The following is a 15,028-nucleotide window of genomic DNA, read 5'->3' on the forward strand; positions in this document are numbered from 1 at the left end:
CATGCACCAGACATTTTCTATGAAGATATAAGCAGTTAAAACTGACCAAATATCTGCCTTTAAGAAGTTATATTCTAGTGGAGTAAAGAGAAGATAAACTGAAATTATAAAAATCCAGTGAAATAATATCAAATGACAACAGGGATGCGGAGGAAAACAAAGAAACGCATATTACTGAGAGTGATGGGGAGTGAGGGTTGTGTCTGAAATAATAAAAGATATTCTGGGTTGTTTTCTAACTTTATACAATGTTTCCAAATTTTGCCAATGTATATTGTCAATGTTGAGACATAGCAACAAGCAAGGCCTCCCCTGGCCCCACCAATGAACGAACATACACACACACACACACACACACACACCTACATTCACACTTTACTCTGCTCTCCATTCTCCTTTTCAAAGATAGAAGAGCTACAACCTAAGCAGATGCACACTCTGAGTGTGTTCTAATCTCCAAAAGCATCTTTCTACATGGCCTGTCACTGGGTTAACTAATATCAACAGAAAAGGGAAATAGTAGCAGCATGTAATGTGATGGCAGCCAACACTGACTGGGTGTTCACCGAGTGGCAGGCACTGAACTGGGTTCTTTGGACTTTGAGTCATCTCACATGTTCCTCATGAAATACTCCTTCGGCACTGCTGTACAGAGGAGGACACGGATGTTCACAGGGATCAAGTAACTTGCTCAGGGCCAAGGGACAGTAAAGGACACTAAGCCAGAGTTATCACCAAAGACCACCTACCTCATCCCATGTAACTGTGCCAGGCATCTTCCTCTGTATTAAATGTAAATGAATTTGGGGGAGTTAGGCATTAAGCTTTGCACAGCGGTGTGAATTAATTTATCCAGCCCTCTCCAGAAAGCAGATATTAAAATGAGAAAAATATGGCTGAGAGGGAATTAAATTAGGTTAATTCACTTAAGTACATAATTAAAAGTTATTCACTGTTCAGAAAGGCTAATTAATAGAATGGAGGATATTTTGCTCTCCACTTTAAAAAATAAGTATTAAGATGCAGTCCTGGCCAGTGTAGTTCAGTTGGTAGGAGCATCGTCTGGTATACCAAAAGGTTGCAGGTTTGACTCCCAGGTAGGGCACATACGGAAGGCAACCAATTGATGTTCTCTCTCACATCAATGTTTCTTCTCGCTCCTTTTTCCTCTCTCTAAAATCAATAAGAATAGCCTTGGGTGTGAATTTTTTAAAAAATATTCTATTTTCTAGCTGTCTCTAGCTTCAATGTTTTTTCCCCATAGAAGGAAAAAAAAATATACAAGTCAATGCTCTATTTAATTCAACGGATACCTACTGAGCTTATAACCTTCAAGAGCTTCAGATCTACCTTTAGATACAAGACATGATATAATACATGAGCAAACACCTACTGTCAGCAGATGACTCTAACACATCTTTCAGAGTGTCCTCCACTACAGGGAGGGCACAGAGAAAAGGAATAGAAAGCAGGGCAGCGCCCCTATTCAGACCAGTCACAACAGTCCACTTTTTTAACATGTGCATCTTAGTGCTGTAAAATTCCCTCTCAGCACTGCCTGAGCTGTGTCTCACATATTTTGATATGTCGTTTCTTTCTTTTTGTTATTCGATGTATTTTTCAAATTTCCCTGAGATGTTTTGTTGACCAGGAGATTACTTAGAAGACTGTTGCCTATTTTCCCAATGTTTTGGAAATTTTCTTTCTTATTTAGTACTGAGTTAACATGTCTTTTCAGTCCTCCCTTGACTTTCACCACTTTAACATTTTTGAAGACTCCAGGGAAACAGAATTTCCCCGACAAAGTTTATCAGATCTTTTTCTCACTACTCAATTCAAGTCCTAATGCCACACTGTTTTAACTGCATCCTACCAGGAGGCACAGGCTATCGGTTTGATTATTTAAAGTAGCGTCTGCCAGGTTCCTTCACTTTAAAGCTACTTTTTCCCTTTTGTAATTAACACTATTCTGTGAAAAGATACTAGAGATGATATAACATCTCATTCCTCATCTACTTTTCACCCATTTGTTTTAGCATCAATTAATGTTTCTTGCCTGAATTACTAAGAAGATGGTTGCCAAGTAGTGATTTCCTAATTCCATCATCCCTTCTATATTTATTAATTGGCATTCTTCTATATGATAAAGCGTTCTCATCTCCCTATAAATTGAATACATTCATGTATCTCCTTATTGTCCCTGTGCAATAAACTCCTATTTTATACAGCAAGATAATCTGTTACCATCATTTTGTTTTGTTTTGATTCTTAAGATGTCCCAGATTTAGTTAGTAAGAGCTTCTAAAAGCTGCCTTCTATATTCTTCTGACATGTACCTTTTTCTTTGGCTACTTTCTTACTTTCTGGCATAAGATTTCTCAGGTTCATCTTGTACTTTCTCAGTTCCAAAGCTGGAATCAACCATTTCTCCAAGGATACCTGGTTCTACTAACAGAGAAAATCCAAAATCTGGTCACTAAGTGTGCCTATTGCTACTGGGGTGTTGCTATTCCCAGGCCTTCACAGTAAGGCAGAGTAAGGAAATAAATGTATACATTTATACATCTGTTAATACACACATATTTATTTCTATTACATCTACATCTATTTTTATTATTGAAAGTCTTGAGACACATCAATACCTCCAATTTCATTCCAGCACCACAAGGCTCATTCTACTTTTTTTTCCTTTTTATATTTGTGACGCCCATCTCCATCAGTGTAACAGTTTGCTCGCATTGTTTTCAATACATTTAATTACTTTCTCAATACTCCCCTAGCTCATCAGTAACAAATCTCCTGATCATGCCAGGTGACTACCTAATACTCTCCAGGCCAATTGGATTTCAGGGTTGCAGAGTGGCTGGAAAGTGTGGGACCAGATACCTGGAAAAAGCCACTTGTGCAGCAGCTAGTGTGTAACTGATGGAGGCTATGGGCGACCACACACTGGACTGAGTCCATCTCATAGCACCTGCCACATCAATTAGCACAAATTCAGGCCATGTAGGTAGAGGTCCTTTGAGCTAAATAAAGAAGGTGATTTTACTTGGAGTGAATCAGATTGCATTTGGAGAAATATAGTGAATTTGGTTGGCCACATCTTTGATACACAGAGATTTAAAAATTCTATGGAGATTTTATAAAGGACTTTTTATTCTGCTTTTTGGTAGTTTAGAATTTTACTCCCTTGTGAGTATGCTCAGGCCTGAACCAAGATATATGACTGCCCTGAGCAGCTTGCAACCAATAATTTTCAAGTAATTATTCTATTTAACAGCAATGTATACTTCTCTATGTTGAAAATAAATTTACTGTGATGTTCCACAGCATATAATCTCTTGGAAATGAAGTTAAACTTCTTACAATATTGACAAAATAAATCTCTTTATCCCAATAAGAAGCTACAAGCCAGTTAATTATTCAGTTTCAGAATTTCTGACTGCGAAATTCTTTGATGGTTAAGTGGTTGGCCTTAGGGTTTGAGATAAGCCTTTGGGTTTAGATTATGCATCTTCCCTATGTGCATTGCAAAAACACTCCCCTTTGGTGGGAGACAAACTATGTCACAACTAAGGAACTATGTGTGGAAATCCACAGTAAATAGGGTTTTAGTGCTAATTTATTGAAGTGGTGTCAATCATTCCTTACAGACTGATGCCCTGAATAAACCAACAAAATACTGAAAGTGTTACATCTTACAAAAATACGAAATAGTTGTGGAATGTAAGTCATCACTACCATTTCCATCTTAAGTCTTCCTATTACTTGATTAAAATATCATTATCCAAGACTCTAATGAAATGATTTGTAGGCATGGTTTTATAAGGCCTCAAAACATCTTCGATCATATTTAAAGGTAGCATAAACTTATACTACTAAATCATCTGGACACAGGATTCATTTTAATTTAAAGTGGTTTTTGAAACACCATATTGTGTGCAATATGTTATAAGCTTCTCAAATGATAAGATGTTAGAAATAAACAAATTAAGTAAGAAATAAACTAGCAAGTAAGTAAATAAGATCCTCAGGTGGGAAAAAAACAAAACAAAATAGGATACAAGTATCCTCAATAATAGTATGTGTGACCTTTGCTATTGTTTTAAAATAACATTCAAGTGCTCTTTCTGAGATGCCTCATTCCATTAAGTTTTTTTAAAAAACAAAAAACAACAACATTCCAAATTTACAAAATCTGTAAAGGGGACATAAGGTCAGGTCTTGTATATTTTCAAAACAAAAGTAAACTTATTTCACCAACTCCACTACCTCAGCACAAACACAAAAAATGACAACAACGCACAGATAATAAAACTAGGAGACAGCTAACCATTTCAATGAGTGATTGAGAAAAGGAGATCTTAGCTTATGTCACTGTTTCTTAAAATGTGGTCCAGGAATTAAATACATAATAATTTGTGCCTCTTACTATATTTGGATTCCTGGCCCCCTCTCTGGTTTCCAGAGCAGTTCTTATAAGAACCATTAACCAAAGCGCTGGGAGCACTGAGGAGAATGTTAGATCAGCGATATCTGTGTTACACCAGTTTCACTGGTTTTCTAGAATGGGAAGAAATAGGCAACTACAAGCTGGTGAGATTGTTCAATTTTGTGAAGTATGTGTATGTAATTCTACTCTCAAAACCAAGCTCTATAAAGATCAAAATTATTGTATAAAGACCTGCTTTTCCTAAAAGAGAATGTATCCATTTCCTCCCTTCGATTTTTAAAGTGCACATCAGTCCTTAAAAATCAACTACTTATCACTACATATGGGATATATGTAATTCGTCATCAACAAAATCTACAAAAATCAGAGCACATAATTTTTTCCTTTGAATGTATTGGGGTGCCAATGGTTAACAAAATTATATAGGTGTCAGGCGCACAATTCCTCAGCACACCATCTGCACACCGCACTGTGTTCACCACCCCAAGTCAAGTCTCCATCCATCACCATTTACCTCCACCCCGCCCCGCGTGGTTTCCTCCATCTCTCCCCAATCACCACTGTTGTCTGTGCCCATAAAGCATATAATTTAGTCATTGTTTTGTAGTGAGGGCGTCTTATGATTTTATGAGAAAATTTTGACAAAACTTAAGTCTCATCAGTGCAGAACTAGCTGGCGAGCATTTTTTTTAAAATGTGGACTTGATACATATGACGTTGGATTTATTTCCTAATTATGTAGGAAGTTTACATACATTCCAAGCTCTATTGTCACTTGGAGAAACTCTTCAGAATTTTAAAATATGTTGAGAACAGCATCTATTTAAAAAAAAAAACCAATTCAGTTATACACCCCAGTAAATTGTACATATTCCAAGAGAGTAGAAACACTCTAAATATATTTCCTTTATCTTTCTTTTGGTGTAATTAATACACTGTGCCACAAAGGGATGTTTGTTAAAATATCCCTACTATTTTTTAAAAATATGCATATGGCCTTGCCTATAGTCTCCAATTATTTCACGAAAGGTAAAGGAATCTAATAGCTCCAGCGATTCTACTTTGTTTTTAGATATGGACCTCCTTTGCTAACACTTTTAGCCGAAACAAGAATCAATTCACACAGTGTAGGGTGTTATGACTACACAACAGTGAGTTTCTGCAGAAACTATGGCCAGGCTTTCAAGACAGCACACCATTAAGGATGGACAGAAAACCAAGAGATCACACAATCTTGGTCATGTCAAATCGCTCCTCCCCAGAGAAAAGACCTATCTGATCGCACGCCCTTGTCCAGTGTCCCTTTTTGTGTTGAAGCATTAGTTTGAATCATTGTTTTCTCTGCTGTCCTCACTCTCTAAGTCCTAGAAAAGCTGCTCCATTCTCGGTACCTCTCCCCGCTGCTGCGCTTCAGCCCCAATCAGAGGCCAGGGACATGTAACCCCAAAGAATGGCCACAACTGCTTCTTGGGAGGAGGGCAAGCGAGGGTATGTGGACCCTCCCACAGCCCCTGGACGCCTGCAGGTGCCTAGCTAGGAGGTTCCACCTGGAGGAGAGGGGACAGTGGCATCCCTCCCTCCTGCCTCCACATCTGCCCAGCCCCCTGGCAACCCGTGGGACACTTGGCAGGCGCAGGGTTTCTGTCTCCCATTCTCATTCTCTTGAGTCCTCCCGTTCTCCCTTGCTCCTACCGTATTTTTGTCACCAGTATTGTTGGCAAGAGAACACAGCAGAGAGCTATGTCTCCTTCCCATAAATACGCGAGTGCTTTTCCTGAACCTTCCTCACCCCACCCCCCCACCCCTCATCCAGGTAGGGTCTGCCGTGCTCTCCTCCCATCCAAACCCCACTGTCAGCGTCGCCCTTTGGCAATTTCATTCAACAAGCCTGCACCTACCCAAGCCCACTCCTTACCAGTCCCACCTTCTCCCGGTTAACCGTGTTCCTTCTGCTGCTAAGCACCTCCTCCACCTTTCCCGGTTCCACTACTGCCCACATCTTTAAAAATTCAATAGGCGAGACAGCGTGAATTCCAGAAAGCGTGGGTGTGTGTGTGCGTGTGTGTGTGTCAGGGTCTTGGGCGTGACTTCGAGTGCTGGACACTCAGATGGCTCAAACTTCCCTGCCAGGCTGAGGCCAGGCCGACCGCGCTCACCTGTCTGCGCCCAGGTGAGCAGGGAAGTGCCAGCCCGGCTGTGTTCCAGGACAGCTGGCCCGCAGGCGGCGGCAGCAGTGACCTGGAGCCACAGGGGCGCCCCTCCTGCGCGTCTGTCTCTCTCCCCCCTTCCCTCCAGGTGATCTGCTTCTGTCTGGGCACCCCTCCCTCCACAGCGCCTTACCTCAAACAGGGGACCGATCTTGTTCTTCTCCAGGTAAGCCTGGATGCGGGATTGCTGATAGGACGCCATGGAGACAGCAGAAGCCGCGCAGAGTGCGGGCTGAACGCGCGCCTCTGCCCGGGGCTCGCCTGCCTGCTCCCCGGACTGGGGCTGGGACAGGAGCTCAGGAGCCTGGGCTCCCCGGCTTGCGGGTTTGGCCCGGCCACCGGTAAGCCAGTGGGGCACCGACAGCCCGGAAACCCGCACAGCGCCGCCAACTCAGACAACTCGGAGATGCGGGGGGAACTCATTCACTGGCTCTCCGGCTGCACCGCCCCCCAGGCTCCAGGCTCTGGCTGCGCGGCACGGGCTGCGGCGCCCCGAGAATTGGAGCAGCGGTGCCTTTCTCCTCTGGGCGGCAGCAGCGGGGACCAGCCTGAGGCTAGCGGGGAGCTGCTGCTCCACCCAGAGTGGCACCTGGGGGCGCCCTCGGCGGACGGGGGCCGGGGGCTGCACCTCTCCTAGAGTGTGTGTCCGCGTGCAGAGTGCAGGATGCGTGCGCCCCTCTCCCAGGTTACAGCACAAACAGCCCGGTATTCTCCCCAGCCTGAGCTCGCCCTGCCCGCCGCTCCCTAGCGACAGCGCTGCTCCAAAAGCCAATGGTGAAGGGGCTTCTTTCAAAGTGCATATAAATCTGGTGCTTGTTGGCTACTATATGGCAGCTGCAAATGCAGTTCGCAAGGGGGTCGTCCCCACCACCCCATCGGAACCTCTCCTTGCCACCTCCTGCTTGGCCTACACTGGTTCAGGGTCCAAGAAGGGCAAGGTTGTGAAAAGGCGCATGGATGGGTCTGAGGGTTTGCCACGAAAATGAAGTTACCTTCCTTTGGAAAATCTGACTTGGCTTGGAGCAAGTGGACCTGGCAACTGCAAGCTGAGAGCCCAGCAGGAAACTCCCAAGGGCTGGGAGCAACCCTTCAGCTTTGGACAGGAAGAGGAGATCAAAGCAAGCCAGTCCTCCCTTCCAAGATTGCCTTCCTAATCCACACATAATCTATGTCCAATGATACGGCTGCATCTCAGATGCTGCCCTATTCCACTTAACGGTGTTCCTGTAGATACTACATGACCTCCTCAAATTTAGTCAATACCTTTCTTATCATGCAGGGATTTTCAATTTGAAGATCTACAAACACAGATGTTTCTTCACAGAGCTCTCTTGTGAAAAAACAAACAGAAACCACTGAGGCTTCCAATGACGATTTCCCTGGCTCCTAACCATGACATGATAACCAAACTAAAAAGATTTATAGAAGTAAATATGAAGATTTAGAATGAAAGGAAGAACTGTCTTTGAAGCAGACTATAACAGGATAGATCTCTTTTTCTTCACTGTGTTCTGGATTTCTGTAATTCATAGTTTATTATCATCGGTGTTTTTTTCACCGGTATTTTAAATGATATGCTTATGTGGAAACGTGCAATAGTTAAGATAAGAATGGAATATCCCAAAAAGTATCATTAATTTCATTTAAATAATTCAGATTATTTAAAATCCACTAAGATACCTAAGAGCTTAACTATCACTGGTAAACAGAAATTGACATGATTTGCCATGACCTGTTTGGCTCAGTGGATAGGGCGTCGGCCTGCGGACTGAAGGGTCCCAGGTTCGATTCCAGTCAATGGCATGTACCATGGTTGTGGGCACATCCCCAGTAGGGGGTGTGCAGGAGGCAGCTGGTCGATGTTTCTCTCTCATTGATGTTGCTAACTCTCTATCCCTCTCCTTTCCTCTCTGTAAAAAATCAATAAAATATATTTTAAAAAAAGAAATAGACATGATTTGGAGTGGGAAGATGCCCAAGAATGACTCTGACTGTCCGACTCAGTGATCTGCCCAGGGAGAGTTAAACAATAACAGTGAGATGCTCGGGGATGTCCTGTGTTTTCCATTGTGGATCAAAGATGTACTTATATATTTTAAACGTGTCCAGAAGAAATTAAACATATGACCCAGGTGAAAAGTCAAGTATTTTTGATACCACATAGACTGAAGAATCAGAGTGGTATTTTTCTGAAATCAAGGAGATATGCTTTTTAAAAATCAGATAATTAACATGCTAACTAAGTCTTCACTGTTCTCAAAGCGCTGCACGGGGGGCATTGGGTAGAAAAAGACAAAATACATATTAATGGGAGAATCGTAAAAATATATACATTTGTGTCTGTTAATACACTGAATACCCCAAAATTACATTTTTAAAATTCAGGAAATATTTTTGAAAGTTTTCAGTGCCTACCTCAAATACTAACTCCTTTTCCTGGTTCTTTCCACTTATCCCCAAACCTGACGTCATTACTACAATAAATATGTATTGCACAGCCTCTCCATGGCAGACATTACGTTAGGACAGAGGATGCAAAGGTGAAAGTCCCCGTCTTTATTCTCGGGTGTTCAGTCTTGTCTAGGCAATAGGCACAGACACAAATAATGACAATAAAAGTACTGTGCTAATACAGCAGATATACAGAACATGTCGTGCATGTACTAATGATGGAAAATTACCTGTGCCAGGATTATCAAGGAATGCTTCATAAAGGAGATGGTGTTTGAGCAACATGTTGAAGGAAGAGTAAAATCTTAAAGTTTTTCAGATAGGATTGGTAGAGTGAGGATGCCGATAATATTTTAAACTTTGGCATAAAAATTGGCATGTACAAAGGCACAGAAACACAAAACAGATGGGGGTTAGAGAAACATAGGGTGTGGTTGGAGGAAGACTGGCATGTGAGGTTAAAAATGTAAGGAGAGTAAAGCTCATTAAAGGTCTTACTGCTTTGTTAAGAAGTATAGACTTGCTTATTTTGGGCAGTAAGAAGTGACTGCTTTTGAGCGGAGGAGTATTATACAGCGTCAGGTAAAAGTTTTAGAAAGACTGCTTTGGTTACAACACTCATGATAAATGGAAGAATGATATGGGGATTACAAAACCAATTTGGGTGACAGAATCCATAAACAAATCATGAGGGCCAGCCTTAGGACTTGGTGTAAATAGAGAGGATGCGATGTTTTCAAGAAACATCTGAAGACTAATTTGTTGATTAACTATTTGTAGGATGAAATTGGAAGAGGGAATCAAAGATGACCTCTGATTTCTACAGTGAAGCTGGGAGATTAGTAAGTTATTTGCCCAAGTCACCCAATGAATAATTGATAAAGACAGGTTTTATTCAGGTTTTTCTAACTCCAAATCTGAAACTATTTTAATGCTCTATCCTGTACCCTGCAAACTAGGCAATAATTTAGTTTGCAATTATCATTGTCCCCTAGTAGGAAGGGCTGTCTCATGACCTGTCACGTAGTAGGCACTCAATAAATTGCAGTTGGGTGAACCAATTACCTTTTAGTAGATCAATTCAATCCAGCTACGTTCTTTCAGGGTAAATTTTGCCTCTAACATGAGGCATTTTGTTCTATTTTGTTCCGTTTAATTCATTAAATGCATATCTTGGTGCCTCTTTTAAATTGCAAACTCATCGAAATCATGAACTGTATCTTAATAATTCTCTTATACTTTACAGTATGTAACAGTATATTGTCATATAGTAGGTTCTTCCTAAACATCTTTAATTAATATCCTATTGCTGTACATTTTAAGAATTTATTTCATTTAGTCCCTTTAAGATAATCTGAAAAGTAACCACCGTCTTAGATTGAATTTAACCATTTTCACCCATAACATGGCACCCTTATGATCCTTTCCCTTCATTTTTTTTATTTTTTGGCTTAAGTACAGCATGAAAAGGCCATTTTCTCTGGGACCGTTTGACCTCATTGTGTTATAGGATCGCCTGTCACCATAATTTACAAATATACAGAATCCAGTTTATAGGATGTACTAAAGCCCTTGTCTAACTTCATTTGTAAGACACCTTGCACAACACGTTACACAAATGATTTTTGATGACAGACAAGAGAACAATGGTGAAGGCCAGTTGACCTAATTAGAAAGTATTAGCAATGTAATCCCTTGAAATAATTAAATATTGAAATCAGAGAGCAGGGGAGTTCTATACAGGCTCCTGGAATCAGACTACTGGCCTGAAGCATACTTGTCCCCTTCCTGTATCTCTTTCACCCTGCCAAAGTATAACAGGGACAAAACCCTCCCCAAAGAACTCAGTGCAGCATCAAGATTTTGATGTTTGAACTATAAGGTGGAGAGGCTACATCAGAGACAGAAAAGAGAAAGCAGGTAAGTGGAAACATGGAATAGTCCTGAGTGAAAAACTTCCCTAATGTAATTTGATTTCAAAGTCTGAATTATCAGAAAAAGAATGATAATTATGGTTCATACTACATTAACTTATTACACGGTAGGATATTCTATATATGGAAACTTTCAAAATACATGTTTCAGGAAACAATTCAAAAGATAACCAGGGTATATTTGGACTCTAATACAAGAATGTTTATTATCATTTCACATATTATAGATTAATTAATTTCAAGGGATTACACTGCTAATTACAAAGATACTGATACTAAAACACTGTTAGATCTGTGGTTAGCATGAGCATGGCTCTTATCGGTGTTAGTATGTGTGAAGGGCCATTTAAGTCTCCACTGAATTTGATTCTTTTTAATAGCTCCTCAGTAAAATTTACAAAGTATTTTCTTGTTTAGTGTTAAGTAGTGGTTCAAGTCCAGCTAAAAGGGAGGGACGCATTATTTGGGAGGCTATCAATTTCAATCATTGAGAACATTGACCTTGGAATTCTAGCCCACGACAGAATCTAGGCTTTGCCACCAGCTGTGCGATCTTCAGGAAGCTACTTATTCTAGCTCATCTGTAAAGTGAAGGCAAACAGCACTTAGTTCCTACGTTTATTATAGGGATTACATGAGGCAATGCAGGAAGCACTCAATACAGGGCCGGGAACACAATAAAGATTCAATAAAGGGTAGTGCTAATATTGTTATTATTGTAATTATACCATAATAATTATCACCACCATCACTATCAATTCTTTGAGAATGAGATGAGCCCAAATGATGCTACCATCTTGTGAAATCCCAGCCTTCTCAAGTGACATATCGCTTTAATTTCCACATTTAAATATTAGGTTTTAATATTTAATTTTTAATATGTGGGATGTTTATAAGCAATTAGCATCTAAAATACTTTATGTCAGTAACTTCATAACATGTTTACTTGCATTACGTCATGAATCACTGAAAGGAAATCTACAGATGCCAAACTGTAGATACCTTTGATATTATCAATAAATTGTTAAGCCTGACATGCTTTTTGCTTATACTATCCAAAATAATACTGTCTTAATTTTTCATCCCAATAAGTGAGAGTTTTTGTTAAGGAGAAAAATAACTTGGACAATGAAAAACTGTCACAAATACTGTAACATGATACTGGATTTATTGAAAGGAAGGAGACAATAAGAGATACTAAGCAAACAAAAGATGACTTGGTAAGGAAAAAGTTTTACTTGGTGAGCAGGGTGGGGAACCAGGCACTCTGCCTGAGACAGGATGTGCTCCTGCTCCCATCCAACTATCAAGGAATAAGGAACATGGGACCTACTTCTCCAACATGCATCTCTGTACATACCAGCTAATGCTCAGCCATAACACGGCACCTCACAACCCCCCAGCACTAAAGGTTCAGCGTGCATTTTAGAAGAACAAGTGGAACCTGCACTGCCTAGAGGGAATTTAAATTTAGAAAAGGAAGACAACTCTGCAAATAAACGCTGGGTACTATAACACCCCAACTAGTCAGCAAATTCTCTCCTTCCAAAGTCAATGTTGGTCCATTTCTGAAGGGTAATACTCATCCTCCAACCCTCAACAGGTTTTGAAACTCTCAGACAGAGAATTCTATGATGTCTAAGCATATGCTAAGCTTCTACACATCAGGGAATCACACTGACATTTATCTGCCACAAAAGATTTATGATGAGGTCATGGGTAATAGCAGTTAAACTTGCAAAACTGCCTGGGAAGATTCAGAAACCAAAATCTGAGTGAATGAATGAACGAATGAACAAACAAATAGGTATAGAATAAACGAATTAAAGAAAGAATGAATAGTGCTGGTAATTCATTAGGCATATCCAATAACCAGGTTCTCGATCACTTACATTTAAATCCCCCTTTTTACATGTGTAATAAAGTCTAATAGATTCTGTTCAGTAGATTCTAAGTATTTGTCAAGTATTTATAGTGTTTCAATAAGATAACAGCACTGATTTGCCTGTACGTGTTTCTTGAATCTATCCTCTTTAATTTGCCACTTTTCTTTTTCTCTTACCTTTTTTCTTTCATTTTTTTAAGGAGGGTTATTCATCTTGCAGCCTGAGCCTGAAACATGAGTAAGCAATTGTCAGTGGTCAGTGAAAACCAATGGACTAAAATTGATGATAAATGTTTTCTGTTACATCTCTTTTCTAAAATGTACTGTAAGATCCCTTTGTGTGTAAATGCTGCTCTTGACAGTCATATCCCTATGCATATTTTAATATAAAATCATTGCCACTGAACCCAAGATTTCATATATGGTAGGATGGCTCTTCCTTTCTTTCAGCATTCCTGATGACTCTGCTTTGCCAAAACTATTATCAAACAAAAAACATTTATTCTCATTTTCACTTCGTTAAGAAAATGGCATTGTATCAAAAACTTGTCTTACTGTAGCAATGACAGTAAGAATATTTCAAAATTTAAGTAGAGAACAAGGAAACATGGCCAACCTTCTATATTTCACTGATATTTCATTTTAAAATAGTCTCCCTAATACAGAATAGTACTAAATGTAAACTATAATTTAAAAAAAAAATTAATGAAAAATAATTTTTAAACCTCAATGAGATACTACTTATACCCACTAGTATGGCTATCTATATATATAAAAGCCTAAGCAACCATCCAACCAGTCAACCAGTGCTATGCCGTGCACTGACCACCAGGGGGCAGTCACTCAACTCAGGAGCTGCCAAATTGCAATGACTTGGCAGCTGGGGTTCTCAGGTGTCACACCCGGAACCACAAAGGAGGAGCCCAATTCTGGGGTGCGTCACTCGAGAACCGCCCTCACACAATCCAGGACCCCTCAGAGGATGTTGGAGAGCCGGTTTCTGCCCGATCCCCACAGGACAGGCTGAGTGACCCTACCGGTGCATCCATGCACTGGGCCTCTAGTACTGTAATAAAATAAAACACAGACAGTAAGTGTTGGCAAAGATAAGTAAAAATTGGAACCCTCGTACACTGCTGATGTGTATGTAAAGGGTGCAGCCAATTTGAAAAAGTCTGGCAGTTCATTATAGGGTTAAATACCAAGTTACCATATTACACAGCAATTCCACTACTAGGTATATACTAAAAAAAAAAAAAAAAAAAACCACACAAAAAACCCCGAAAACGTATGCCCACACAAAAATCTATACATGAATGTTCATAACAGCAATATTCATAAAAGCCCCAAAGTGGGACTGATCCAAATATCCATTACTTGAAGAACTAATAACATGTGGCATGTACATTTAATATGATTTTGTAATAAAAAGGAATATAGATAGCACTAATACAGGCTACAGCTAAATGAAACCACAACATACCACATAGTGCATGTTTCCATTGATGTGATATAGCCACAATAAGCAGATCTATAGAGCAGAAAGTAGACTAGTGGTTTCTTAGAGGTGCTGGATGAACAGGAGACAGGGGGAGGGGTGGTGGGAAAGGGGAAGTATAGGGGCAGAGGAAGGGTGAGGGGACTGCTAATGGGTGTCTTTTAGGGCTGGTAAAATGTTCTAAAATTTATTGTGCTGATGGTTGCACGACTCTGAACATGCTAAAAGCCATTTAGCCTCACACTTTAAGTAAGTGAATTGTTTGGAATGTGAATTATATCTCAATGAAAATGGTATAAGAGTCATTGTTAAATTTTGCTGGTTCCAAGGTCCTCCTAGATTCCTTTTTTTTTTAAATTGTGTGTGACAGAGAAAAATATTGTTATAAAACACACACACAGATATAAACATCCTAAACATGAGTCTTTGGTGAGCTGCATGATGATGGGATAAAATGCAAGAGTTAAATGACTGCCTAAATCTGAGAGTATGTGCACCTGTGTGGACTCAGGAACTGAGAGGCAATTGGCGAGGCCGGTAAGAGGGACAGATGCGCTGTGGAGAGGAAGGAGATTTACTAGTACAGCTATATTGAGTCAA

General features: G+C 40.2%; 1 protein-coding gene across 1 annotated transcript in view; it reads right to left on the reverse strand.

The window, feature by feature from the left end:
• The window catches only part of C17H8orf34 (chromosome 17 C8orf34 homolog), a 250,888-nt gene extending 243,805 nt beyond the window's left edge, over window positions 1–7,083 (reverse strand). The window contains 2 exon segments of the mRNA XM_059673058.1: window positions 6,794–6,912; window positions 6,915–7,083. Of these exon segments, the coding sequence (XP_059529041.1) occupies window positions 6,794–6,912; window positions 6,915–7,083 (288 nt within the window).
• Window positions 7,084–15,028: the final 7,945 nt, after the last annotated feature.

This window comes from Myotis daubentonii, chromosome 17 (assembly GCF_963259705.1).
Source record: "Myotis daubentonii chromosome 17, mMyoDau2.1, whole genome shotgun sequence".
Classification (NCBI taxonomy): domain Eukaryota; kingdom Metazoa; phylum Chordata; class Mammalia; order Chiroptera; family Vespertilionidae; genus Myotis; species Myotis daubentonii.